This window comes from Chelonia mydas, chromosome 11 (assembly GCF_015237465.2).
Source record: "Chelonia mydas isolate rCheMyd1 chromosome 11, rCheMyd1.pri.v2, whole genome shotgun sequence".
In the NCBI taxonomy this organism is placed as follows: Eukaryota; Metazoa; Chordata; order Testudines; family Cheloniidae; genus Chelonia; species Chelonia mydas.
Genome location: NC_051251.2, coordinates 77,625,408 through 77,652,042, shown reverse-complemented (window position 1 = coordinate 77,652,042; position 26,635 = coordinate 77,625,408). Strand labels below are relative to the sequence as shown.

Sequence of the window (26,635 nt, the reverse complement as noted above, 5' to 3'; positions counted from 1 at the left end):
ATGAGCTAAAAGCCACGCGGCTGTCAGCTCAGGCTGGAGAGCAGACTCATCGGGTCTGTCTCGAAGTGGTCCTGGTGCCACGAGATGGGCCAGAACCCCACAGCCAGGAGATACGCGGGTCACCCCGACAAGGGCAGGGATGGGCCTGGTCTGACTTTCAGCCATGCCTGTGGGCCATGGGAAGTGCCTCAGAATCAGGCACCTGAGCCAGGCACGACTGCCAATCCCACGAAGCACCTCTGGACTTCTTTAGGTGCCTAAACCCCCTTGTCAAACTGGGCCTCCTTCCACAACCCAGAGAAACTCATAAAGTCTGGCTGGAGTTGATCACACTTCAAGAGTCTTCCTTTTCAGCCCCCTGAGCAAGGGGCAGGTCGTTCTCCTGTCAGAGATCCCAGCTCTGGGAGATATGAACACACACAGCAAGGGGTGCTTTCCATGAGCACAGTCACACAGCGTCATTACCATCGTCCTAGGGGAGATGCTCGTTAATGAGGAGACGGGAGCGCGCTCTTCTTCCTGCTCTTCTGGGCTCCCTTTTTCCCACTTCTCCTTCGTCTCCGATGGCTCCTTCTTCATCCCTGCAGCAGAAAGAAACATTCTTAATATTTTGCTTTTCCATGTCTTCTCCCTGGTTTCCAGAGGGTGGAAGCTGGGCACAGAGCCCTGAAGTGAATTGCCCCGGGTCAGACTGAAGGTTGTTGGCAGAGCTGAGCAGAGAACTCCGATCTCCTGACTCCTAGCTGGGGGCTTTTACCAAACAAGGCTTCCTCTTACCTCGGGGCTGGTTTCTTTTCTTTTCTACTCTTCCTCTCCCCTTGCCCACCTTTCCCGTCAGTGACGGGCAACAGGCCTCATTTTGCATTTAACCCCCCAAGAAGCAATGACTCAGCTCTGGTACGGTTCCCAGCTGTGACCTGCTGAGACCTCGGGAGCATTTTCCTGATGAAAGGGACCCGATCCAGGAGAAAAGAAATGATTTCCTATAACGTCCAGCCTCTCTGTTCCCCTTACAGCCTGGAGCAATGTTAGTACTCCCCACCCCACAGGGCCAGAACCCAAGAGGGGGTGACCTGACATTGTCAGCTCTCCCCACCTCAGCGATGGACCTCTGCCACCCTCTCCAAGAGGATCCGGCACTGAATGGATTCCAGAGTCTGAGGTACCCATCACTGTCCCATGAGACGGCCCTGATGTCAAAGTGTAAGGGGACTGTTGGCCCCTTACTCAAACTCAGTGGGGTTTTGGGTTGGCTAGGTCCCAGTCCCAAAAGGAAGGGGAAAGGTGGATGGGAAACCAGGACTCTGATACTGACAGTCCTCAGGGGCCATGGGGAGAGGCCAACACTCCAGGTCAGCCTGATTGACAGGGCGGGCAGGCTAATGACGGAGTCAGGGGGTCAGAAAGGTCCCCGTCCTCCACGTTAGCTGGAATTTCCTGGCTCAGGCAGCGTGGGGCCGAGCTAAGGAGAGAGCAGGGGCCCGAGCTGAGCTGGGGAGCAGAGTTCCCCACAATAGCGGGACTGTTCCCCTGCTTCCATAAGGCTTGTAAAGTGACTGGTGTGAGTATTCCTCACATGCTCCTTGCTAACCATGTGGTTTGTTTCCTCACCTGTAAGTTCCAGTTCAACTTTGTCTTGCTTCTCCTGCAGCTTCTCCTCCTCTGACTCCACCTGGTTCTTGGCTGCTTTCTTCTTCTTCTTCTTCTTCTCCTTCTTCAGGGAAAAGCACGTCCACCTTCTTGGAGAGGAAACTGTTCTCTCCTCATCGCTATCTGCCATCGAGTTGTCAGATTGGCTACAGACACAGAGTCTTTTCATGCCTGACAGGATCTTCCACGAGCATTTGCTTCTTGTGGGCTTCTCTGGCAAGGCCTGTTCTTGCTGGCTGATGGCAGAGCATGCCTCCATGGCTGCAGGCTGGACGACCACGGTGTGCACATGGCTCTCTCTGTGCTCCCGAGAGGTGAGTCTTTGAAAAAAGGAACGAAGCCTGGAATAGAAAGAAGGAGGAAATGGGTTTTTCTGTCCTACTCTAAAGGAAGGGAATTTGTGTCCCCAGGATTGGGGGGGAGGGATAGCTCAGTGGTTTGAGCGCTGGCTTGCTAAACCCAGGGTTGTGAGTTCAATCCTTGAGGGGGCCATTTAGGGATCTGGGGCAAAAATTGGGGATTGGTCCTGCTTTGAGCAGGGGGTTGGACTAGATGACCTCCTGAGGTCCCTTCCAAACCTGATATTCTATGATTCTATGATTCCCAGATCCAAGAGAGTGGTCTTTTGAAATCATCTGCTCCTCTAATAGCCAGGACTGGTTCATACAACCAAGAACATAAGCAACAAAAGACTGGCCACACTGGGTCAAACAAAAGGTCCATCTAGCCCTGTAGCCTGTCTTCCAACAGTGGCCAGTGCCAGGTGCCCCAGAGGGAATGAACAGAGAATCATCAAGTGATCCATTCCTGTTGCTCACTCCTGGCTTCTGGCAAATAGAGGCTAGGGACACCATCCCTTCCCATCTTGGCTAATAGCCACTGATGGACCTATTCTCCATGAATTTATCTCATTCATTTTTGAATCCTCTTATAATCTTGGCCTTCACAACATCCTCCGGCAAAGAGATCCACAGATTAACTGTGTGTTGTGTGGAAAGAATACTTCCTTTTATTTGTTTGAAATTTGCTGCTTATTAAGAAAGGTTTCAAAGGGGGCACTTGGAGTTGAACCAAGGACCATTTAATGTGCAGTCAAACACTCTATCGCTGAGCTCTACCCCCATGACTGGACCCAGCCCCAGGTGGAGACACTTGGGACCATGGTGAAAGAGGAATTCTTCTGGGGAAGTCCAAGGGCCCGTGTTATGCAGGTCAGACTAGATGATCAGGGCTGGCCTTAGAGCCTTTGAAACTGTGAATTTATGAACCTAAAGTTGCCTTTAACGGCTAGTATGAAAATTGCTGCTCCTGTCCCAGAGGAGATGCGTTGAGGTTTCCTTGGGGAGAGGCACCAGGATCCCCATTCCACCTTTGTCACAGCCTTTCTGGGACACAGCACATCACAGCTTCTCCCCTTTTGCTCTATAACAAGAAACCTCCACGCACCAGATCCGTAATCCCGTCCTAGCCCAGTCACTGGCTCCAGTTCCTAGCCTGACTCTCACCCCATGGAGCTCACGCCTCCTCTGCCAATGGACAGACATGGAAACAGCCAAGGTCAACTTCTGTTTTCTTTGCTCATTGCCTGGGCCTAGTTGCAAAAATGCTTCATTATTAACCCCACTCCTTTCTGCACAGAATGCTGGGACTCTGGGAACAGACAGGGCCAAGCTGAAAACCAAGACACCTCTGTTCCCAGAGAAGCCAGGAAAAGGAACAAAGGATTGTCATCTAGAAGGCTTGAGGGTCTGGAAGGATGGATTAGCAGCTGCAAATATGTTGACTTATTCTCAACTATTTCAAAATCTGGACTGTATTAGCAGGGGGAAAATAACCAGTAAACTTTAACTGAAGAATTTCCCACACTATTTATAACGTCCAATCAGAACAATAGGCCACCCAAACAATGACAAAGAAATCACAGCGAGACCCATGACAAATTTAGGCTGCAGTTTATTTAAACCCCTTTCCTGGAAAGGAATTGCAGGGGGGATTTGACACGTCTAGTTTATGTAGCCCAATGGGGGTATAGTAGAATTTGTAGAGAGTTTTGAAGTCTCTCTCCATGAGATTATTTCTGAGAGAACTACCAAGATGGCAGCCAGGGGATGGGAGTGGAGCTGTGTCACTTTCAATAGCTTCAGATTTATTTCTTCTGCATATTTGAGCTCATTTATGTGTCTTTCAATCATGTAAATTCTGAGACCGATCTTGTCTCAATACACATACATTAGACAATCATGACATGAGACAAAGGGTTTATATTCACTACTTGAAGGCAAGGAGTGCGTTAGGGGCAACTCCAAGGGAAATACTATTGATGGAGCTATCAATCTAAATGCTAGACCACTTTTTTATCTTCCCTTTAGGTTATACCCATGGAAATTCACCCATACTAGTCTGCTGAAAGATAAAAGCATCGAAATCTGCCTCCAAAGACCGGGAAAGGCTGAAGCAGACGGAGAAGGGAGAGACGCCCACATTCAAATCAAAACGGAACGCTGAGACCTGACTGTTGCAACGCTGCCCCCCACCCGTCCCTGCCCCGGGGGGGCCAAGCTGAGCCTGAGAAGAGCCAGGATTGACCAATGAACATTGCCAAAGAGCCCCAGTAACACGCCAGCAGCCCCCATCCACCACCCCCTCCAGCCCCCAGCACCTCCCGCCCAGCGGCAGCCCCGCCCGTCAGCGCCTCCCCCTCCCTCCCCACTGCTCCCGCCCGCCGCAATCGGCTGTTCTGCCGTGCGCAGGGGGCTCTGGTGGGGAAGGGGCAGGAGCGAGGGCATGGCAGGCTCGGGGGAAGGGGCAGGGGCCTTGGGGGAAGGGGTGGAGAGGTGGCAGGACCTGGGGCAGAGCAGGGGTTTGAGCAGTGAGCACCCCACAGCGTATGGGAAAGTTGGCATCTGTAGCTCCAGCCTCGGAGTCAGCGCTGTGCAAGGAGCCGCGTATTAACCTCTGACGAGCCGCATGCGGCCCCGGAGCCCCAGGTCGGCCACCCCTGCCCGAGGGGAAGGAGGCACCAACCTGTCATGTGCGATCGAAGGAGCAGGAAAAGAATCTGGGAATTACCTTCTGTAAAAACTCATCTTTTGTCGAAAACCTGTGGAAAAAGCTGATGCAAGAAGTTGTTGACAGAGGGATAGTCCGCGTCTCTCAGCAGCTCCTTGGGTCACCAGCCGTTGTCAACCAAGCCAGTTGGCAGACTGAAGGCAGGGCAAGAATGCTGAGGCCGAACAGTCTTTGCTGTTGGCATCCGTGACCTCACAATCAGCTTAAGCATCAACACACACAGACCCCCCCCACCCAGAGAGACACACACACACAGAAGCTGGAAACATTTACAACATGGAGAGATGCACCCAAAATCTCAAGGACTTTTGATTTGGGGGAGGGCATCATCGGCGCTGACTGCATGGGTGCCCTGGGGCTGGAGCACCCATGGGGAAAAATTAGTGGGTGCTTAGCACCCACCGGCAGCCAAGCTCTGCCCTCTCCCAGAGCATCTCCCGCTGACCAACTCCTCCCCCACCCTCCCAGGGCCCAATATTCCCATTGCTATGACTGCTTGCTGTGTGCACCACAATCTCTGTCAGAGTAAGGGGGAGACGTTTATGGCGGGGTGGGAAGTTGAGGCAAATCGCCTGGCCGCTGGTTACGCGCAGCCAGGCACCAGGGCGGTTAGAAGAGCACAGCGGGGTGCGCTGCGCATCAGACAAGCTTTGAAAACCAGTTTCATGGCTGGCCAGGCTACGGGGTGACACTTCTGTTTGTTTCTCCTTGATGAAAACCTGCCCCCTTGGTTCTCTCTACGTCCCTGTAAGCCAACCGCCCTCCCCTCCCCACTTCGATCACCGCTTGCAGAGGCAAGAAAGTCATTGTTTCAAATTCATGCATTCTTTATTAATTCGTCACACAAATAGAGGGAGAACTGCCAAGGTAGCCCGGGTGGGGTGGGGGAGGAGGGAAGCACCGGCTGGGGTGCGGGAGGAGGGAAGGACAAGGCCACACTGCACTTCACACTTCTTGAATGCCAGCCGTCTGTTGCTTGAGCAGTCCTCTGGGCTGGAGTGGCTGGGTGCCCGCAGCCCTGCCCCCCGCGCTCTTGGGCGTCTGGGTGAGGAGGCTATGGGGCTTGGGGAGGAGGGCGGTTGGTGACACGGGGGCTGCAGTGGCGGTCTGTGCCTTTCCTCAACCATACGCCGGAGCATCTCCGTTTGATCCGCCAGTCGCCTCAGCATTGCATCCTGCCTCCTCCCATCATGCTGCTGCCACCTTTCCTCTGGAGCCGCCAGCTCTCCTGTTGCTCCCGCCACCTGTCCTCTCGCGCATCCCTCCTCTCCTCGCGTTCATTCTGTGCTTTCTGGGCTCTGCCACGGTCTGCCTCCAGGCATTCGGCTGGGCTCTTTCAGTTTGGGTGGACGGCACGAGCTCAGAGAACGGTTCATTGCGAGTGGGTTTTTTCCCCTTCTTCTCTGTGCCAGCCCCCGGGACGGAGATGCGAGTGGCAGCGTTGAAACGTTTGCAGCTGCGGGAGGGAAAAAAGGGAGAGTAAAACTGAAAGAGACACACTGGCCATTGAAAAGGAGGGGCTGATGTTTTCGGGTTAATGCGCAGCACAAACCCAACTAACCGCCCCCCCCAACACCCCCCCCCTCCAATTCTCTGGGATGATCGCTTCTCCCCTCCCCCGACCGCGTGGCTAACCGCTGGGATGATTTCTTTTCAGCCACAGGCAAACAGCCCAGCAGGAACAGCCACCTCTGACTGTCCCCTTAATAAAATTCCCCGATTTCAGCCAGGTGACGGTGAATGATGTCACTCTCCTGAGGATAACACAGAGAGATAAAGAACGGATGTTGCTTGAATGCCAGCACACACCGGGACCACACGCTGCCATGCTTTCTTATGCAATGACTCCAGACTACGTGCTACTGGCCTGCCGTGGGAAAGTGTCCTACCATGGAGGACGCGATAAGGCTGCCTTCCCCAGAAACCTTTTGCAAAGGCTTTGGGAGTACCTCCAGGACAGCTACATTGAGATGTCCCTGGAGGATTTCCGCTCCATCCCCGGACACGTGAACAGACTTTTCCTATAGCTGTACTGGCCGCGAATGCATCCCAAGTCTTCAGGGCAAATTAATCATTAAACACGCTTGCTTTTAAACCGTGTATTATATTTACAAAGGTACACTCACCAGAGATGCCTTCTCCGCCTTCCAGGTCCTGGAGCCCGGGTTGGGAGGGTCCTGTCTCCAGGGCGATCAACAGTTCCTGGCTGTCAGGGAAAACGGTTTCTCCACTTTCCTGGTCGTGTGCTATCTTAATCTCCCCCTTGTCATCATCTTCCTCGTCCCCCAAATCCTCATCCCTGTGTCGTGAGATTCCCTTGCTGGAGTCCACGTACAGGGGTGGGGTAGTTGTAGGGGCACCCCCTAGAACTGCATGCAGCTCATCATAGAAGCGGCATGTCTGGGGCTCTGACCCCGAGCGGGCGTTTGCCTCTTGGGTTTTTTGGTAGGCTTGCCTGAGCTTCTTAAGTTTCACACGGCACTGCTGCGGGTCCCTGTGATAGCCTCTGTCCTTGGAGATTTTTTCAAATATTTTGGCATTCTGTCTTTTGGAACGAAGTTCTGATAGCACGGATCCGTCTCCCCATACAGCAATCAGATCCAGTGCCTCCCGTTCGGGCCATGCTGGAGCTCTTTTGCGATTGTGGGACTCCATGGTCACCTCTACTGACGGGATCTGCACGGTCACCTGTGCTGATCAGCCTGCCACGCTGGCCAAACAGGAAATGAAATTCAAAAGTTCGCGGGGCTTTTGCTGTCTACCTGGCCAGTGCATCCGAGCTGAGAGCGCTGTCCAGAGCGGTCACAATGGAGCACTGTGGGATAGCTCCCGGAGGCCAATACGGTCGAATTGCCTCCACACTAACCCAAATTCGACACGGCGATGTCGATTTCAGCGCTAATCCCCTCGTCGGGGAGGAGTACAGAAATCGATTTTCAGAGCCCATTAAGTCGACAAAAATGGCTTCTTTGTGTGGACGGGTGCAGGGTTAAGTCGATCTAACGCTGCTAAATTCGACCTAAGCTCGTAGTGTAGACCAGGGCTAAGGGCTTGTCTCCACTGCAAACACTACTGTCGCACGGCTGTGTGCCTCCATGGAGACCCCCCTGTGCCAACGGAAGGCCATCGCCAGCTGCTGAGAGCTGGGGGACGGAAGAATTCTCTCCTGGACCTAGCACTGTCTCCGGGTCGGGGCGCGGGGGGAGGAGGGACGTCTGTTGGCTCAGCTAGGCTGCGCAGGGGTGTGGATTTCACCCTTGAATGACTGTAGTTCTGTCGACCTCATTTTCTAGTGTAGCCAGGCCGAAGTAAGACACCTCCACCCCCAGCCTCTCTTTTCCCTTCCGTATCTCTTTTTCTTTCTCCTATCCCTCTCCTTCTGCTTCTGTTCAATCAACATTTGACTCAGCCGGCCAAGACTGCATATTTTGCAACACTGCTGTAAGCCTGTGAGCAGAACGACAGCTAAATGCCATGCCCCAAGCAGCCTGAGCTGAAACAAGTTTGCCAGGTCTCGGAGTGGATGGAAGGCCTCGTGCTAGGCTTGTGTTTCTCTGGCAGTGAAGCTGCAAGAGAAGGTCAACACCAGAGCCAGAAGCTGCATCTTCTATCTTTGCTGTTCTTTTCTTTCCCCATTTGGGTGTGTGTTTCCCTTGTCTTGCCACCTAGGAAATGGGATTGGACTTTTACAAGAAACACCACAACATTGACAGCTCCAGCCCATCTCAACTAACCTCTTCTATTTCCCCAGAAGGACAGCTCTTACCATCTTAAATACCATCTAAGAGACTGTCACATAAGGAACTTTCCTTCTAAAACTCTCCCAGCTAAAGAGAAAGCGCACAAGGGATGCTGTAAAAGAAAAGTCTTATTGAATATTTTACATTTCTATTTCTTTAGCTCTTTCTCTTTTTTCTCTGTATTTTAATAAAACACTAACAAGGATTTTAGAGGGGTGTTTGCCTTGGGACTAAGCAGGCTGAAGTCTCTAAATACGAAACTGCAAGCCTTGTTTCATCTGTTTAATGTTGGACAGTGACAGGGTCACGTTAACACCTTTGTCTCTCTTTGAGCCCCTTGATTCTCTTTAAATTACCATCAAAGTTCCCACCCCCTGTGTGAGTGGCATGGGGGACTGAGCGTCTTTTCTCCTTTCTCCCCTCTAGGATGTCAGAAGCACCATAGACAGGTGCCTGGCTCCTTCCCCTTCACACCTCATTATTCTGGCCACAGGCTGAGACAAAACAACTATCCCAGGGCACAACTGCAAAGTGGGGAAGGTGACTCGTGGGGTCAGAATCTCCTTTGGTTTATTACGAACCTGGGGTTCCTGCATTTCCTACAAAACTAAAGCGGTTTTCTTAATCGCTTCTCTCTAAGGCTGCGTCTACACTCCCCTTGTGTCGGTAGAACGTATGTGGCTCAGGGGTGTGAATAAGCCACTCCCCGAGTGACACAAGTTACACTGACCTAAGCTCCGGTGTGGACAGTGCTATGTTGCTGGGAGAGCTTCTCCTGCCAACATGGCTACGGCTGCTCGTTGAGGGTGGAGAGCTCCCTCCCGTCGGCTTCCAGCAGCTCCACTAGAGACTGCCACGGTAAACTCCCCAGTGCAGCCACAGCCTTAGGGTCTGGGGACACAGTCCGGGCCTGTCACCTCCAGGGCACTGGGGTTCTCTTCTGCCCAGGGCAGGAGTGAGCAAACGTCTGTAGGACGTGATGACCATTCAGAAACCGGTGAGGAATGAGCTGGTTTGAGGGGAGCTGATCTCGGTCCCGTTGCAGGTGGGCAGATGTCCACAGAACAAAGACCAGCAGGAACATGGGAATCTATTGGTCACTGAAGCATCGAGGCCAAGGAGTGAATTGCCCACGGGGACTGAACTCCCGTCCTGTCCCCAGAGCTGGTCTCAGTCAATCAGGGCTGAAGCACATTGACGGGACACCTCGGGGAAGCTTGCCCAGCCATTGCTGGGGCTGTAGCTATTCTGTGGCTGGCTACACAGAGATTCATTCTCCAGGCCCCTCAATTCAGCATTTTGCAGTGGCAAGAAATTCATAGTAAAATACAAAAATAAAATAAATCATGATTATTTGGGGGAAAATCCTGTTTCTTTCTTGATGTGAAAAAGGAAAGTTCCAGCAGCTGGAGGACACGTCTCCTGACCTGGAAATCAGACCTGGTTATTGGTGCCAACAAACCAGTGCTCTGAAGGAGACTCTGAGGAAAATCAAAGGTACCGAGAAGGGAGCTAGGTGGGGAAACTGAGGCACGCGTCTGGGACTTTCGGAAGTGACAGGTTCTGACCAATTAGTTGCAATAGATGCGAACATAAAACTGAAACAAATCAGAGTGAACCAATAAACCATGCATCCGATGAAGTGAGCTGTAGCTCACGAAAGCTTATGCTCAAGTAAACTGGTTAGTCTCTAAGGTGCCACAAGTCCTCCTTTTCTTTTTGCCAATAAACCATAATTCCTGACTCAGGGGAAGAGGCTGGGGCATGTGGGGCCGGAGGGAGAGCAGTGTTCCAAGGCAACAAAAATAGCGAACGGTTCATAATCTGTAGTCATTTGAATGTGATTCATTTTTCCACTGAGAAGTTTCTCTGAAGTAACGAGAAATCCGGGGTCCAGGTGAAGGGAGCCGTGTCCCATTCTCCCATCTGACAGTCCAGTCATGGCTTAGTCCTGTTTATAAAGAGAGACAAGAGACAATAAAAACAGGTGAATCGAGCGAGACAGTCAGGACAGGGGAGGATAAAGCAGGGAGGGGCAGAGCTGGGCTCTAACTCCCTGCGTGGCCTTGGTCAGGTCAGTGAACCTCTCCCTGTCTCCCTTTACAGTGGGGATAGCAGCAATTACAGGCCCCACAGGAGGGGGTTGGTTTGATGTTTAACCACATGGCTAAGCAACGAGAACCCCAAATCCCCCTGTGCTTTGGGAGCCAGGTTTCCTGTTTGAAGTCTGTGTTTCAGAGGACTTCAGGCCTGGGCACTGTGATTATTTACCAGTTTCTCGGGCCTTAGGGGGTCACGTCACTCACAGCTGTGAGGGCCGAGCGGTTAAGGCGTTGGACTCGAAATCCAATCGGGTTTCCCTGCGCAGGTTCAAATCCTGCTCACAGCGAGGCCTGTGTTTTAGCCACACTTGCTCACCAGGGCAATACATCTCCACCGACCCTGGGACGCTCTCCGTACACTCCCCACCCCAAGGAAACCCTGTTCTGCTCCTTTCATGGGGATGCCTGGGATGGTGCCTCACGCTGTGTCCCTGCGGTCTCAGCTCCCGAGGCCTCTGCCCCTCACCCAGCGCCCCCCGGCTCAGCCCCACCCCTGGGTGCTGCTCCTCTCCAGAGCGTGGAAGGAGCTGAGCACGGGCAGCCCGTAGAAGAGGCCAGAGGAGGCTGATTCTTCCCCAAAAGGCCGTCCATGCGGGGGGGAAACGCTGGGGATGTGGGGCGGGTCTCCCCTCCGGAGGCCCGTGGGCCCGTGGTCATCTTTCGAGCGCTGGAAGCGAAGCTCCAGAGAAGTGGGGGCCCCGCCTGCACCCCGCTCCCCTCTGCCTCTTAGCCCGATGCCCTGCTCTTGCTCTGCCTCTTCCCATCCCCCCTCCGCCTCTTCCCCCAAAACCTGCGCCCCACCCCCCCTCGGCCTTTTCCCCCGCGGCCCCGTCTTCTCGTGCCTCTTCCTGTCCTGCTCCACCTCCTTCCCCAAGGACCCCACGGCCCCCCGCTCACCAGAGACAGAGAAAAGGGACGGGTGCCTGGCCCATGGCCCCCCGGTAGCCCCGCTTAGGGGAAAGGGGCAGAGAGGAGCGAGCAGGGGGTGAGTGGAGTCTTGGGGGAAGAGGCGGAGAGGAGCGAGGGGCAGGTGGGGGACCTCGGGGGCCAGAGGAGTGAATAGTGGGGGGGGGGGGCCCTCGGGGGAAGAGGATGACCGGGGGCGGGGCCTCTGTGGCAGGGCCATGCTCTAGGCGCCGGTGGCCCCCCAACTTCTCGGGGTCATCGGAAACCCAGGATGAAGGTGACACAGGGCCTGGTTCCTGTTTGGGCGAAGAGTCCATAACACCTCTCCCTTCCTGGCAGTGTGGAGGGGCTGGACAGGGGCATAAAGCCCTCCAGACACGGCCGGAGACAGGGAAAGGGCCGTCAATGCGGAAGAGAATCGGGCCCAGAGTTAGACAAGGGGTGCAGAGAATATTCTGGATTCTGGTCATTGCACTTCGCCCTTGCTCGAAATGCTTCCTGTATTTTCTCCATTTCACTCCCTGACTCTCGATCTCTGCCCCTTTCCCCGTTTCGTCCTCAGAATTAGCACGTTCAGCCAGTTAATCGCAGCAATCCCGCCATAACACGGCAGCCTAAAATCTCAGCTCTCCCCGCCCCTCGCACGAGACCTGCTGCCAGCTGAACTGGAGAAAGAATGGGGAACGTCTCTGGCCGAGGGTGTGAAACAGACCCCCGGAAAAGGTGAGTTTTCACAGGGATTTCCTCAAATTAGGAGAAACTTGGGGTCCCAGTTAGTGCCCAGAAAACCCTTCAGGGATCAAACAAACCAGAGGCCCAGCCCACCCCGATCTGGGCTTCATGTGGGAGCGAGCAGGGGGCTGCTGAGACACACACAGACTGCTGGGCACACACGGACTGTGGCTGGGGAGGGGGCTGCCAGACCTCCCTCGGGTGACCAGACAGCAAGTGTGAAAAATCGGGACGGGGGTGGCAGGTAATCGGAGCCTATATAAGAAAAAGACCCAAAAATCGGGACTGTCCCTCTAAAATCGGGACCTCTGGCCACCCTAGACCTCCCCCACAGACTGCCACTGAGGGAGGAGGGGGCAGATGCACAGACCTGCAGTGACCACACGGATTGTGAGGTTTGCTCCCCTCCTGTCTCCAGTGGGGCTGAGGTTTCTCCCTGAGCCTGCTGAGCCCTGTGGCCCTTCCCAGCCACGTCCGTGGGAGCAGAAAACACCGAGAGACCAGGCCGGGGAGGTCATATGGTTTATTGGACCCGCTTCTGTTGGGGAGAGAGCCCAGGGCCTGAGGACGAGCTCTGCGGAGCTCGAAGGCTGGTCTCTCCCCAGCAGAAGTTGGAGAATGAAAGAGATCCCCTCCCCGCCTTGTCTCTCTAATCTCCTGGCACCGACCTTGCAAACAGAGAACTCTGAGGCAGTTCAGTGCTTCCGACCGAGCACCCGGAGCCCGTATGTGACACGGACGTTGCATTCATTCAAACAGTGCCTAGCGCAGCTGGGGGACGGGCTTCAAGCTGCTGCCAGCCACAGCCCCTTCTGTGCCCCAAACCGGGGGCGACTGTGCCTCCAGGCCAGACCCCTCTGTTCCAGAACGGAGGTGCCCTTCGGTCTCTCAGCCCGGCGCTCTCACACAACCACAGCAGCTCCAGTCACCAGGTCCCCTCTTGGCGCAGTGGGAGGGGGCAGCAGGACAGAGCAGGCAGGCCACCGAGGGGGAACTGGACTCCGGGAAGCCGTGACTCTGTCCAGGATTTAGGTGTCATACCGGGCGAGCCGCTCAACATCCGCTCCCGGTGCGATGCTGTGGGGAACAGGGCCAAAGCCATCGGTGATGACGGGGGGATTTTCTTGGTTTTTCAATGGTTTGCATGCCGCGTGTGGGACTCAGTTTCCCTGGGTGCTGTTGGTTTAACGAGGTGGCACTGGTGGGAGAGGTAGTCTGTTGTTACAGAGGACCAGCGGTGATCTCGCCTGTCAGCTGGGCCCTCAGGCAAAGGCCTGGAGAATGGATACCCCAGCGACTGGTGAGCGGGAGGCCCAGCCTGGAAGTCACAGCCAGGTCGGGCCAGTAGTAGGACAATGGGCTGAGGAGAGAAGACCCGGTGACTGCTTCCAGCCAGGGGGAAAGAAAAGAGGGAGGAGAGGAGAGGCTGAGATAGAGGAGACCCAGGCAGCCTGTTCACCTGGGACAGAAGACAGAGGACACAGGCTTGTGGGAAGCTGATATCGGACGCTTAGCTGGAAGGAGGGGGCTTCTGGACTGGGGAGAGAAAACAGCCAGAGCCCACACGGGTGCAGGAGAGACCTAGATGGACTGTGCAGAGGGAGGTTAGGCCTGAGGCCCTGAGAGTTTCCTGTGCTGTGTTCAGATGCTCAATAAACCCCTCTCTTTTACGCTGGCTGAGAGTCACGGCAGTCTCGGGATCGGGGTTGCGTTCTTCCCTCTGGGAGTAGAGGCCCCAGGGGTCCAGAGTGAGGGGACTCCCTGAGGGGGCCCACGGCAGAGAGGCATGCTCAAGGCTCAGAGAAGAGGGGTTCCAGGAGGCGGAAGGGCCTACGGCTTAACCCTCGAGAGAGTGGATCTCCGAGAAGGGCTGTCACACTGAAGGGGGTTCCTCCCAAGGACTGTACGAGGCTGAGAGAGAGCACAAGTCCTGTGAGTCCGTGACGCCATCCATGGATAGATAAAGAGAGGATGGAAAGGGAGGTGATTCAGCAGTGGGGAGACTGACACTGGAATACTGCATCCCGTTCTGGTGTCCACATTTCAAAAATAACATTAAAAAAAACTGGAGAGGGTGCAGAAAAGAGCCATATTGAGGGATGGAGAAGACTTATAAGGGGGGATTGAAAAACTCAGTCTGTTTAGTTTTTAAAAAGATGGAGAGGTGAGCTGATGGCAGCCTGCAAGTGCCTTCGCTGAGAGAAAACACCAAGTATTTAAAGGGCTCTTTAGTCTTGCAAAGAAAGGCAGAACAAGAACCAATGGCTGGAAGCAGAAATCAGAAAAATTCTCCTTAGAACAAGGAGAGATTTGTAAGAGGGAGGGCGATTCATCACTGGAACAAACTGCCAAGAGAAGTGATGGATTCTCCATCTCTTGATGTCTTCCAGTGGAGACTAGATGCCTTTCGGGAAGGTGCTTTCGTCAAAAAGCAGCTCTTGTGACACACGGGAGGGCTGGGAGATGCAGGGCGTCATATTAGATGCTCCAATGGTCCCTTCTGGCCTTAAGTCGACTAATTTATGAAAAACTGGTGTTTTATTGTATAGCCGGCTCCACCCCCCGACTCACCAGTCACTGAGTGCGGAGATCCGGGGGCAACAACTCCAAGCTCCAAGAGGCTGGGCAGGGGCAGGACATCAGCTGGGAGGGGAGGGGTAGGGGGGCAGTGACATCACAAAGGCCTTTGGCAGGACCTCAGCCCATTGGGCAAAGGTGGTGGGGAGGGGGTGACCTCACAGAGAGACCCCGACATCAGCGGGGCAGGGCCGAGGTGCAGGGCCAGGGCAGTCGCTGAGACCCCCCCCGGCTTTGCAGCCGCACGTCTCCTTCGCCAGGTCTCCCCTCGAGGAGGGGAGAGAATTAGGATTCACGTCGTAGCATGAGGAGGAGCCTCTGTGGAGTTTTCTCCTTTCCGACCAGTGATTGTGCCGGAAAACGAACTTCCCTTGACAAGGTCAGAGGCTCCGAGAGGTTTGGAACCTGTTGGGTCTGATGCACCTGCTGCAGGCAGAATTCTCGGCACAGAAAACACTGGCTTAAGGGGGCAGAATGTGATTTCCTACCGAGCGCTTTGACGCTTGGAATCACTGGGGACCTTGGGGTTTATCCTTTTTGGTTTCCCTTTTCCTCTTTCCTCCCTCCTTTCTCCTCTTCTCTTGCTTCTTTTTTCCCTGTTTCCCTCCCTCTACCAAGGAGGGGTGTCTGTGCAGGGTGGACGGGGGGGGTTGCTCTCACCGCGGGAGGTCCTCACAAAGAGCTGGGTCTGGATCTGAGAGCGATCCGCTCTGATGGTGACCTGGGCCGTCCTGTGGGACATCTGGTGAGACCTCTCAGCCGCCCGCCCCTCAGCGTCTCAGTGCTGGTTGGCCGAGCAGGGGGCTATTGACAGCGAGGAGACTCAGGTCCTTTTGGTCTCTTTTCAAATCAGGCAAATAAGTCACAATCAATGCAATGTATGGGATTAATCTTGCTGCTTCAGGGGCGGAAGGAGGCAGGGTCTTGGGGGAAGGGGTGGAGTGGGGCGGGGTCTGGGGCAGAGGGGGGGTTGCCCCGGGCCCGCACCCCCCTGGGGACGGCCTTGGCAGCGGTATTGGTCCCACCCCGCTGCAGGGCCGGGCTGGAACCAGGTACGGCCGGGGCAGGGCAGGGCAGGGCAGGGGGTGGGGGAAAGCTGGGCGGGCGGGAGCCAGGGGAGGTACCTCTCTCCAAGCCAGACCTCGTAACCTGAGATCCAGAGAGGGGTGGGGCTCAGGGCACACCCCACCCATCGGCCTTTCCCGTTGGTTAGCGTCGGTGTGGAGATGCCTCGCACGCTGGGTTTTGTGGGTCCTACTTTCAGGCACCTCCTTCTTCCTGTAAGCGGGGGAACAGTCCCGCTCTTGTGGGGAACTTTCCTGGCTTCTGCACGACCCCGGTGAAGTGGGCTAGCGAAAGGATCTGAGTCCTCGCTCCCACTGCCTTTACCCAGTGGCCTCCCTGCCCTCGAGGACTCCCCTTCCACTCTCCTGTCTGGCAGAGTCCTCGTAACCCCAACAAGGCTGGGCCCAGGATTCCTGGGGGGCTCGACCCCCAACCCTGCGGCGGTCACCTAGGACAGGGGCTAGGGTGTCCCCACTCCGGGGTACTCTCTGCACTGGGCACTTCTCTGACCCACTGACCACTACATACAATTTAAAGCAAATGCAAGTTATTTCATCAACAATTAATTTTAAAAAGAATAAGGGAAAATGGGAAAGGTGAAAGGAAACACATCACCCCGCTCTGTGGCAGGGAACATCACAAACAGGGTCTCTGGAACGTCAGGGCAGTTCACAGTCTGCTCCTTGTAAGTCCCAGGCCCCTTCTCCGGCCCTGGCCGTGCTGCGGGGATGCTGTGGGTTGGACACTCGCTCTGGTGGTGGCCACACGCTCTCAGGCTCGAAGTGGCAGGACCCTTCTGCCCAGTGTCGCCCCCGCCCTGTCGGGTTACGATCCAAGCCTGGCCTGCAGAGCCTCTGGGCTGAGACGTCTCCCTGTGCGGGGCCCGCTGCCCAGGGTCCCCCTCGCTCTCCCCAGCTGCTCACCGCACCCAGCTCCGAACTGCTCCAGCCCCAGCCCCACCACTCGGTCTCTGCACGGCTGCTGCTCTGCCTCCCGCTCCCTGGGCTGCTTCTCTGGCCCCTCTGGCTCTGGTTGCTGCCGGGACAGGTCTGCTCTCTCTGGGCTGCTTTACTGGTCCCTCTGGATCTGGCACAGCTCTTCCCCCCAGCTCAGCTCGGGCCCCTGCTTTCTCCTTAGCTCGGCCCCACTCTGTCTGTCTGACCCAGGCAAATCCAGCTCACACGGAGGATGGGACCCCTCTGGCCTCCTGACTCCCTCATTAGCCTTCTCGCCCTGTCATTCAGGCTGACCTGGAGCATTGGCCTCTCCCCATTGTTCCTGGGGACTATCAGTCTCAGGGTCCTGGTTTCCCATCGACCCTTCCCCCTTTTAGGACTGGGAGCTAGCCAGCCAAAACACCCCCACTGACTGTTAGTAAGGGGGCAACAGTCCCCTCACATTTAGGCCGTAGCTGGGGGGGGGTTGAGGATCGGCGGCATCTCAGTGTCAGATTTAGGGAGCTAAAGTGAAAGTAGCAGCCAAGCCCACCTCAATATTTTAGTGGAGCTAGCCCCTGGTGCCTAACCTGGTTTGAACAGCCCACTAGGCCCCCATCTGTGTTGTCAGGTGCCCGATCCCAGACCTACATTATTTTAAACAGATGCTTTTGAAAAACCTACCAAAAGTCTAACAGGCTCTAAAAATCAGCTGAATACATTCCGGGCCTACAAGCACTAAAATACCCTCATCAAACCAGTGTATGGGGCTTTGAACGGTATCACGACATGGCAGGGGCTGACAGTCAGTGCTAACTGTGTGAAGACCCATTTTTAATGATTCTTGCTAAAGCCAGTCAGCAAATGTCGTCTAGGAGTAAGTGCTGTAATTATAGGGAAGAAAAATCTGCATTTTTCACACGTAACAGAAGTGGAATAACTGCATTCAAAAATAAAACAATGAAAAACTTGAAAGCCCACAAGCCCACTCAGTCCTATTACTTGTTCAGCCAATCGCTCAGACAAACAGGTTTGTTGACATTTGCAGGAGCTAATGTTGCCCACTTCTCCTTTACAGTGTCACCTAAAAGGGAGACCAGGCATTCACAGGGCACGGTTGTAGCTGGCATCGCAGGATATTGACAGCCCAGATGTGCTGAAGATTCATACGTCCCTTCGCGTTTCAACCACCGTTCCAGAGGTCATGCGTCCGTGTTGATGACAGATTGAGATGTCACCAGCGGAAGGTTGATTTTCTTGTTCGGTGGTTTGGATCTTGTCGTTTCCACATTGGCGTGTTGCTCTTTTCAGACTTCTGAAAGCATGCGCCACACCTCATCCCGCTCAAATTTTGGAGTCCAATTTCAGACTCTTAACTCTTGGGTCAAGTCCTGTGGCTATCTTTAGAAATCTCATATTGGTCCTTCTTCGCCTTTTGTCAGATCTGCAGTGAAAGTGTTCTTAAAACGAACACCATGTGTTGGGTCATCATCCGAGATGGCTAGAAGATGAAATCTGTGGCAGAGTGCAGGGAAAACAGAGCAGGAGACAGACAATTCTCCCCCAAGGAGCTGAGTCAGCGATTTAATTCACACATCACTTTTTTTTAACGAGTATCATCAGCATGGAAGCATGTCCTCTGGAATGGTGGCAAAAGCATGCAGGGGCATACGAATGTTTAGCATCCCTGGCACATAACTACCATGCAATGCTGGCTGCAAAAGTGCCATGCGAACGCCTCTTCTCAACGTCCGGTGGCCTTGTAGGCTCTAAACGTTTACACTGTTTTCCTTTTGAGTGCAGTTCTGGAACAAAACAAAAAATCTACATTTGTAAGTTGCACTTTCACGGTCAAGAGCTTGCACTGCAGCACTTTTATGAGGGGAACTGAAAAATGCTCTTTCTTTTATTACTTTGACAGTGTAAATATTTGTAAAGAATCATCCTAGAAAGTGAGCCCGGTATTCTGTGTTGTAATGGACATCAATATATTTGAAAAAAGTAGAAAAACACCCCAAAATCTTTAATAAATTTCAATTGGTATTCAATGTTTAACAGTGTGATCAATCATAACTAAAAAAAATCACAATTAAAAAATTAATCATGATTAATTGCAGTTTTAATTTTTTTAATTGTGATTAATTTTTTTGAGTTAATTGCGTGAGTTAATTGCAGTTCTCCCTGCCCCAGCCCAGAGCCTGCACCCAGCACCCAAACTCCATCCCACAGCCTGCACCCCCACCCCCTTCCCACACCCCCCGTCCTGCACCCGAACTCCCTCCTACACCCCCACCCCTTACCCCAGCCCAGAGCCTACAACCAAACTCCGTTCCAGAGCCTGCATCCCCTCCCTCCGCAGCCCCTCCCATCCCCAAACTCCCTCCCAGAGCCTGCACCCCTCCACCCATCCTGCACCCCCACCCTGTGCCCCAGCCCGGAGCCTGCAGCCAGCACCCAAACTCCATCCCAGAGCTTGCACCCCAGACTCCATCCTAGAGTGGTGAAGAGGACAGATTACTAACTCATCACAGTGGGTTTCAGCCCCATAGGATCACCTGTCAGGATTTTTCCTTCCTTTAAAGAGGGCAGAACCCAAACCCCATTCAGAAGATGCGGGGAATCTTACAGTAAATTCTTCCCACATAGTCCCCTCTGTAAACTCATCTAGCAGAGCTTGCCTTTGACTGCATTTGACCAATCAGGGGACGTTGCGGGGCAGGGTGACCCATGAAGAAGGGCGTTGTATCTCCCCTCTGAGAACTCCTCCCTCTGTCCTCTACCAATTGAAGTGGGCGTCAGCTCTGTAGGACCACCCCGAGAGGGGATTTGACCAAATACGGGAAGTGCCGCAGTGGAGTGAGCTGCCCGCAACAGGATCCCGTGGTCCCTAAAAAGTCCCCACACCGCCCTTTACCAACTGGAGAGGGTTTCACTCCCACCTTAGGCCATCTCAGAAGGGAAACGTGTACCAATGCAGAAGAGGTTTAGCCCGAAGGCCTAGGCCACGATTTCTGCAAAAGACATCCTTGGAACGAGACAGGCTCTTCCACGCAGTGTTGAGTTGCGACTTCCAGGAGGATGCTGCCAGCCACGCAAACATGGAGCTCCAGAGATCGGCGGCTTCTGGCCTAGACCTTCGGGCACTGCCTATTCTGATCGGTACGTTTCCCTTCTAGGATGGCCTAAGGGGTGTGTGAAACCCTGACCGATTAGTAGAGGACGGTGGGGGGATTTCATGGAGCGGTGATGGGCCCCTCTTGCGGGCAGGTCACCCCACCACAGCACTTACCCTATTTGGTGAAATCCCCTCTCTGGCTGGTCCTAAGGGGATGAGGCTCACCCCAACTGGGAGGAGTTCTCGGAGGGGTCACGTGACCCACTTCCGGATGGGTCACTCTGCCCCAGAACTTTCCCCCAATGCTCAAATCCATTCCTGAGGCAGGTGGATGGAGATAAAACACCCCCAGATTGGTAGAGGAGTGGCAGGAGCTCTTAGAGGGGTCACATGCCACTCCTTGCTTCTACTCATATTTGCATCCTGACCCCAAAAGTCTTATATCATGGTGTGGGTCTTATGGTGACAGATGAGCGATGCCTTAGGGGTGACGGGGTGAGGTCCCATGGGTGAAACTAAATAACTGTCCTTAGCCTCAGGGTGGTTTGGCCTTATGGCCAGAGCAAAAATGGCTGCCCTCCCACTCAGGGCTGTGTGGCCCAACGCCCAGAGTCCGTGCGGCCGCCCTCTCCGTCCAGGGCTGTGTGGCCCAACAACCAGAGTCCGTGCGGCCGCCCTCTCCGTCGGGGCTGTGTGGCCCAACGACCACAGTCCATGCGGCTGCCCTCTCCATCCAGGGCTTTGTGGCCCAACGGCCAGAGTCCGTGCGGCCGCCCTCTCCGTCCGGGGCTGTGTGGCCCAACAAACAGAGTCCGTGTGGCTGTCCTCTCCGTCCGGGGCTTTGTGGCCCAACGAACAGAGTCCGTGCGGCCGTCCTCTCCGTCCGGGGCTGTGTGGTCCAACGACCAGAGTCCGTGCGGCCGTCCTCTCCGTCGAGGCTGTGTGGCCCAACGACCAGAGTCCGTGCGGCCGTCCTCTCCGTCCGGGGATGTGTGGCCCAACGAACAGAGTCCCTGTGGCTGTCCTCTCCGTCCGGGGCTTTGTGGCCCAACAACCAGAGTCCGTGCGGCCGCCCTCTCCGTCGGGGCTGTGTGGCACAACGACCAGGGTCCGTGCGGCCGTCCTCTCCATCCAGGGCTGTGTGGCCCAATGACCAGAGTCCGTGCGGCTGCCCTTCAGTGCAGGGCTGTTTGGCCGAGAGTTCAGAGACAAGATGGTTGCCCCTCCTCTTGGGGCCGTGCAGTCTAGTGGCGCAATGGGGACGTGGGCAGCCACCCGAGGATGGATGGCAGCCAGGGCAGGGGGACCCAGACTCTCCTTACTCCCCCTTGCCCTAGACCAGGGCCTTGTCCGTGGCCAATGTGTTTGCCGTTGAGTCAGTGGGGATCCAGCCAGAACATGCTGACGTCACTCAGCATGACAATGGCTCGTTCACCCAGGTTACTTCAGAGGAGAAGTCTCTAGGCCACGGGCTGGGGGTCTCTGGGCTCCCGGCGTGGGAAACTCCCAGTCACTCCGATCTCCCTTGCACATCTGCAGGCCCCCGGGGGTGCGGCTCGGTCTCGGCGCCTCGGGGCTCTGCAGTCAGGGGCTTCAGCTGCTTCTGGACTGGAGCCTACAATGTGCATCCTCCATTTTCGGCGCTCTGCCTAGCGTGAGCTGAGCTGCTCCCTTTCACACTGGTGCTCCAGTTGTAGTGTGTCCAGCAGGGCTGGGGAGGGGCTTGGCTTCCTCCGCCTAGACTGTGGGGTTATGTGGGGCTGGTACACCCCGGCACACGCTGCTCGGCCTCTTCTGTCTCCTCCTTCCCATGCAACAGCTGCTTTGCCATCCCACAAGAGATGGGATCAGTGGTGGGCTCAGTTGGCTCCTGTTGGCCTCCAGATGTCTGGAAGAGGGAGAAAGGGCAGGAGCACAAATTAGAAAAACAAAACCTTCAAGCAGGGTAGTTTTCCACAGCACAAAACCACCCCACTTTGCTAATGTTCATTTGCAACCTCCCTGAGAGCTGGCATTTCTTAAAGAGAGCACCCAACCCCCCGCAACCTCCACTACCCTGGGGGCTGGCAATGGTTAAAGGGAGTCTGGGAGAATCTCTCCTCTCTCCGCCTGGCTCTGGTGAGTGAGGGAATCACATGCGAGAAGCTGTGTGAATGTCGGGCTCTGTGCGGTGGGGTGAGATGTCCTACATGGTGCCCAAAGGTGGGGTTGTCCTGACTCTGCAGTGACTTCATTCTAGGGAGAGAGATGTCAGAGATCAGCTCCAGGGTGCTGCCCTGTAACAGTGTGTGGGAATGGGGCAGAAGTGGGGCAACGGTGCACTCAGGAAAGGAGCAGGGCTAAGGGGGGCCCGAGCTGCAGCCACCAAAGCCCCTGTGTGCTGCGTTCCAGCCGGGCCGGCTCTGCCTGGCTGGGGTGCGGGCGAGGCGGCTCCACGTACTGCCCTTCTTGTCTGCCCCCCCAGCCACGTCGCCGCGACCAGCACCGCACCAGGAACCTCTGTCCCAGGGGCTGCTCTTGCCTGTCGGCTCTGCCCCCCCACCCCGCGTACCTCCCCCAGCAGCTCCCATTGGCCGGGAATTGTTAATCCGGCCCTGGCCCTACTCCCCAGCCTGTTCCAATCCTGCTCTTGACTCCTGACTCCGGCTCCAACCCTTGGCTCCCCTCGGCTTGACCTCCACCACTCTGAGCACGCGGCCCCAGCGACCCTGCTCCAACCACTGGGCCCAACCAGCCGTGCTTTGGCTTCCGACCCCAGCGATATGGAGGAGTCGTTCACCTCACTGCTTTCCATGTGTATGGCCCTGCCTTGGTCAGCGCTGGTTTTCATCTGCCATGGTGCTGCCCAGTCACATGGCTTGATCAGATCCCTTTGAACTTCTTCAAAGTCTTCTCTAGGCTGATTAATCTGCAGAATTTTGTGTCATCTGCCAATATCCACCTTGTTGTTCAGCCCCGGTTCCAAACATAAGAAAGGCCAGACTGGGTCAGAGGAAACGTCCATCTAGCCCAGTATCCTGTCTTCTGACAGTGGCCACTGCCAGGTGCCCCAGAGGGAATGAACAGACAAGACTCATCCAGTGATCTATGCCCTGATGCCTAATTCCTAGTTTCTGGCAATCAGAGGCTAGGGACACCAAAAAGTTGATAAGCGTCTGGTGTACGTACCATAGCAGGACAAAGAGCTCTTCTGTGTCGGTCCCGGTTCCCTAGTCAAACGCAGAACCCGACACGAGATTTACAAGCTTCTGCAACCATTTATAATGTCTGTTGAGGATGTCCCACGTGGTCCTGTCAGATTTCAAAGGCACTTCCTGAAAAGCTGAAACCAAGAGGAAACGGGTTGAAAAGCCCCTGGTGCTGATGTGCCTGGTGCCTAGGAAACCTCCACTCCCGATGGCCATTGCCGCCTGCTATTAGCTCCCCCAGAGTCTAAGGGCACAAGAACAACAACTCCGCTCCTCCCAAAATAGCCCTGGACAGAGAAGAGACCCCATTCTTGTCACTTCCCCCTCCGCCGGCCTACACCCGTACACACACCCCTACACACAGACGGTTGGGGGCACTTGTTCTTTCGATGGAACAGGAAAGTGACAGCCGCAGCGACATTAAACCATCCAACATTTAGGCCGAGATCCACAAAGGGATTTAGGCTCCTAATGTCTGCTGAAATCCTTTGTGGCCCTGTGCCTTCATTCCTGAAGAGATCACAGGGAAAAGTGTTTCCCATGTGCCCTCATGGGATTTCCTATGAGCTGATAACCAATCTCGGAGGGAATCTCCCTGGCCTGCAATCACTCCATTCCAGGGAGGGCAGGTGATGAGGGTAATTGTCATCATCATCATCATCATCATCATCATCCTTAATAACAACGGCTCTTTTCAATTCTGTCAGGCCTTCCATTACAGACTTTCAGACCTTTATGAAGACACTTTCCCCACACAGCTTTAAGGCTACGTCTACACTAGGAGCTAGAGATGGAATTCCCCTGCTCCCATACACATATTGCGGTACCTCGATGAAGCTCGCATGACCATCCTTCTTCCTTAAACGCTGTCCTTAGACAGAGAGGGCCCTGTGTCCACATTCAAACCTGTGTTCGGGCCCTGTGCTGCACCCCTGTACTTCCCACAGAGGCACAAACACACAGAGGTATTTCCTTACCTTCATACAGGCGGGAGATGCCATCTTCATTCACTGTTTCAGACAACAAATTGTAGTAATGGCGGATAGTATTTCCTAGACATACAATGAATACAGTGCATCTCATTAATTTTCAAATCCTTCGCTGAAAACTGCTAAGGATGCAGCCATTCCCCCAAGGCAGCCCTTGGGAAATTAAATACATTCCTCACATCTGTTCACAAAGCACATTAGATAAAGCATCAGACGCCCAGCAGTTACTGAGAAGCTGATTTCCAAAGGAGATTGAATTCACATCAAACCAGCATGATGTGAATTCAATCTTCCCTAGGCGCAGCCAAAGAGCTGTTGTGGGCAGGGGAAGTTGGTGCAGCTGATACAGCTAAGTTGCTCCCTTCATCTTGGAATACATGTTAATTCTCTCTCTCTCTCTCTCTCACACACACACGCACACACACACACCCCGTTTTAGGATTCTGGTGCTGTCGGAGGGAACAGAGCAGCCGTCTAGAAAAGGGCTTTGAAGGAAACATTTAAGAAAGCTCAAGTGAATTTCCTCTGCTTACCAATGAACAAGGCTGCAGAGTGTCGTATTGTTGTCTGGGAGCTTTCCAGGTACTCTAGGGCCTGGAACAGGAATTTGGGGATGTGGCTCTTGTTGTTCTGCATCTGGAAAGAAAGAAGGAAGAAATGCACAATATACAAATGACATGTTCTCCCCACAGCGAATAGTCCAGGAAAGCCAAAGCATAGAGCCAGGCCATGGCAGCCGCCAATACGAACCCATACACCAGAGCAGCACCTCTCTGAAGTCACTGTTGTGTTCTCCAGAACCTCCGCTTTCATTTGAAAAGACAAAAGTTTGGAGGTCTGACAGTTGTGGAGAAAACTGTCAACAATGTGAACGGATTGTGACTCCTGCAGAAATGAACCAGCAGAGAGCCTGGAATAGCGTCTTGCAACCCGACCGAAGCGGATGGGTCCTCAGGCTGTGGGGTTCGAAAGGTCTCCCTCAAGTCCCCATTCACCCCTCTCAAGGCACAAGGAATTCACCTACCAAGCACTTCCCGACACACTTCAAGAGCTGTGAGGAGCCATCCCAGGCCATGCTGCGGAACAGCCTCTTCAAATGAGCCCAGCCGAGAAACACTGCGCAGCGGAAGAGCGTCAGTTTACATCGCTGCAAGAGAAGGGAGACCAAGAGGGTTCTCACTGAGAGAGGGATAGTGTGGGGGACACTGGACCTTCTCCACCCCTTGTGCTGTGTGCTGTGAGGATGGATGAGGCAGGAGGCTCCAGCATGGAGTGAAGCCGGGAGGAGAAGACTCTGCTTGGGCAAGGGGCTCTGGCGATGACTGGAGTGGGGGCCCCAGGGGATTCTGGCTCTTTGCTCTGAAGGAAACAATGACCGTGGCACTTACCAGTGTCACACTCTCCTCCTGGTCTGCAAGATGCAGCAGCAGCGGGAGCAAGCAGTGGATGATTTCCTGCTGCACGAGGGGTTTGTCCGGGTCCTGCACCCTGCTCACCACGTTGCCAAGCAGTGAAATGGCAGCTGAGCGCACACCGCCCCTCTCCTGACAATGACACACAGGGGGTGGGGACGCCCGGTTAAAGCCAGGCAGTATCAGAGCAGAACGCGACAGAGTCCTAATCCGCCCGCTGCTCCGGTTCCCCCGTGTGAACTGACTTGGCTGGCGGGAGCAGGGCGGACACCAGGCCAGCGCCATAGACATCTTGGGCAAGGCCTGAGACCCTGTGCAGGACAGCGCAGCCCCAGGGTGTCCCAGAGGCAGTTTCTGTCTGGAGAGCCCAGGATCCCAGAACCCGAGAAGATTTGGGGAGAGGGAGCGAAGTCTGGTGGAGACTGGTCTGGGGAAGGGGAGAAGCCGCTGCTGGAGCCTTGCAGGGATGTGCTGCTACAAAACACAGCATTTCTTTTGCTCTTCGGTGCCCCCGAGAGCCGGGCCATTCCCGACCCACCTCTTTCCTGCTGAGAATCTCCCCCTCTTTGGGGGCCTGTGTTCTCCAGACAGCTGGTCATCTGCCCAGGGCCAGGCCCCCTCTCCCCCAGGCCAGGCTGCAGCAGGGGCTGGGAGCATGGCACTGAGGCTGAGCTTTGGCGAGAAGAGCTCTGACAGGGAGGTGGCTCAGAGGAGATTCCCCACCCATGGTGGGGGCGCTCCTTGAAGGCTCCATGGCAGGCCTGAGGGGCGGGAGCCAAGGAGATGGGGAGAGAGAGACAAGGGCATCAGAGACAGGTGGAGGGGGGCATGGGCTTCTCCTGGGGTTCCAAGCCTTACGTCATCAATGAAGGGGCGAAGGCTGACTGCAATGTCCTGGGAGATGGAGCCAAGCCCCTCCCTCCTGAGGAGGTAGATGATGTCTGCAGCTTTGTGCATGGCCTCCTTGACACACCCTCCATCCCGGTCACAAAACCTGGCCACGGTTCCTGGCAGCTGGGCCTGTAACCATCTCACCTGCAGGAATGAAGAAGGCAACTCATTACTTTCCAGGGTGACAGCCTGGAGCACATGCTGGACCACTCCCACCTAGGAGAAACCACGGATGGCACAGCCCCCCAACGGGGCAGAAATTCG

The 26,635-nt window shown here is 54.8% G+C and overlaps 1 protein-coding gene, 1 long non-coding RNA gene and 1 other non-coding gene across 3 annotated transcripts; 2 read left to right on the top strand and 1 right to left on the bottom strand.

The window, feature by feature from the left end:
• Positions 1-1,288: 1,288 nt before the first annotated feature.
• LOC122462364 lies at positions 1,289-23,678 on the top strand. Its single transcript, XR_006284866.1, has 3 exons — positions 1,289-1,413; positions 10,103-10,108; positions 23,666-23,678. It is a non-coding gene; the product is annotated as an uncharacterized LOC122462364 (long non-coding RNA).
• TRNAS-CGA lies at positions 10,767-10,848 on the top strand. Its single transcript has one exon. It is a non-coding gene; the product is annotated as a tRNA-Ser (tRNA).
• Positions 20,625-26,469, bottom strand: LOC119567344 (maestro heat-like repeat family member 5). The gene is made up of 7 exons (XM_037912447.2): positions 26,339-26,469; positions 25,457-25,612; positions 25,093-25,215; positions 24,602-24,704; positions 24,057-24,131; positions 23,060-23,213; positions 20,625-21,779 (listed from the first exon to the last, which is right to left on the bottom strand). Exons 1-6 carry the CDS (start codon positions 26,435-26,437, stop codon positions 23,101-23,103), a joined length of 669 nt encoding a protein of 222 aa, XP_037768375.1. The 5' UTR covers positions 26,438-26,469; the 3' UTR covers positions 20,625-21,779; positions 23,060-23,100.
• Between the last annotated feature and the right edge of the window lie 166 nt (positions 26,470-26,635).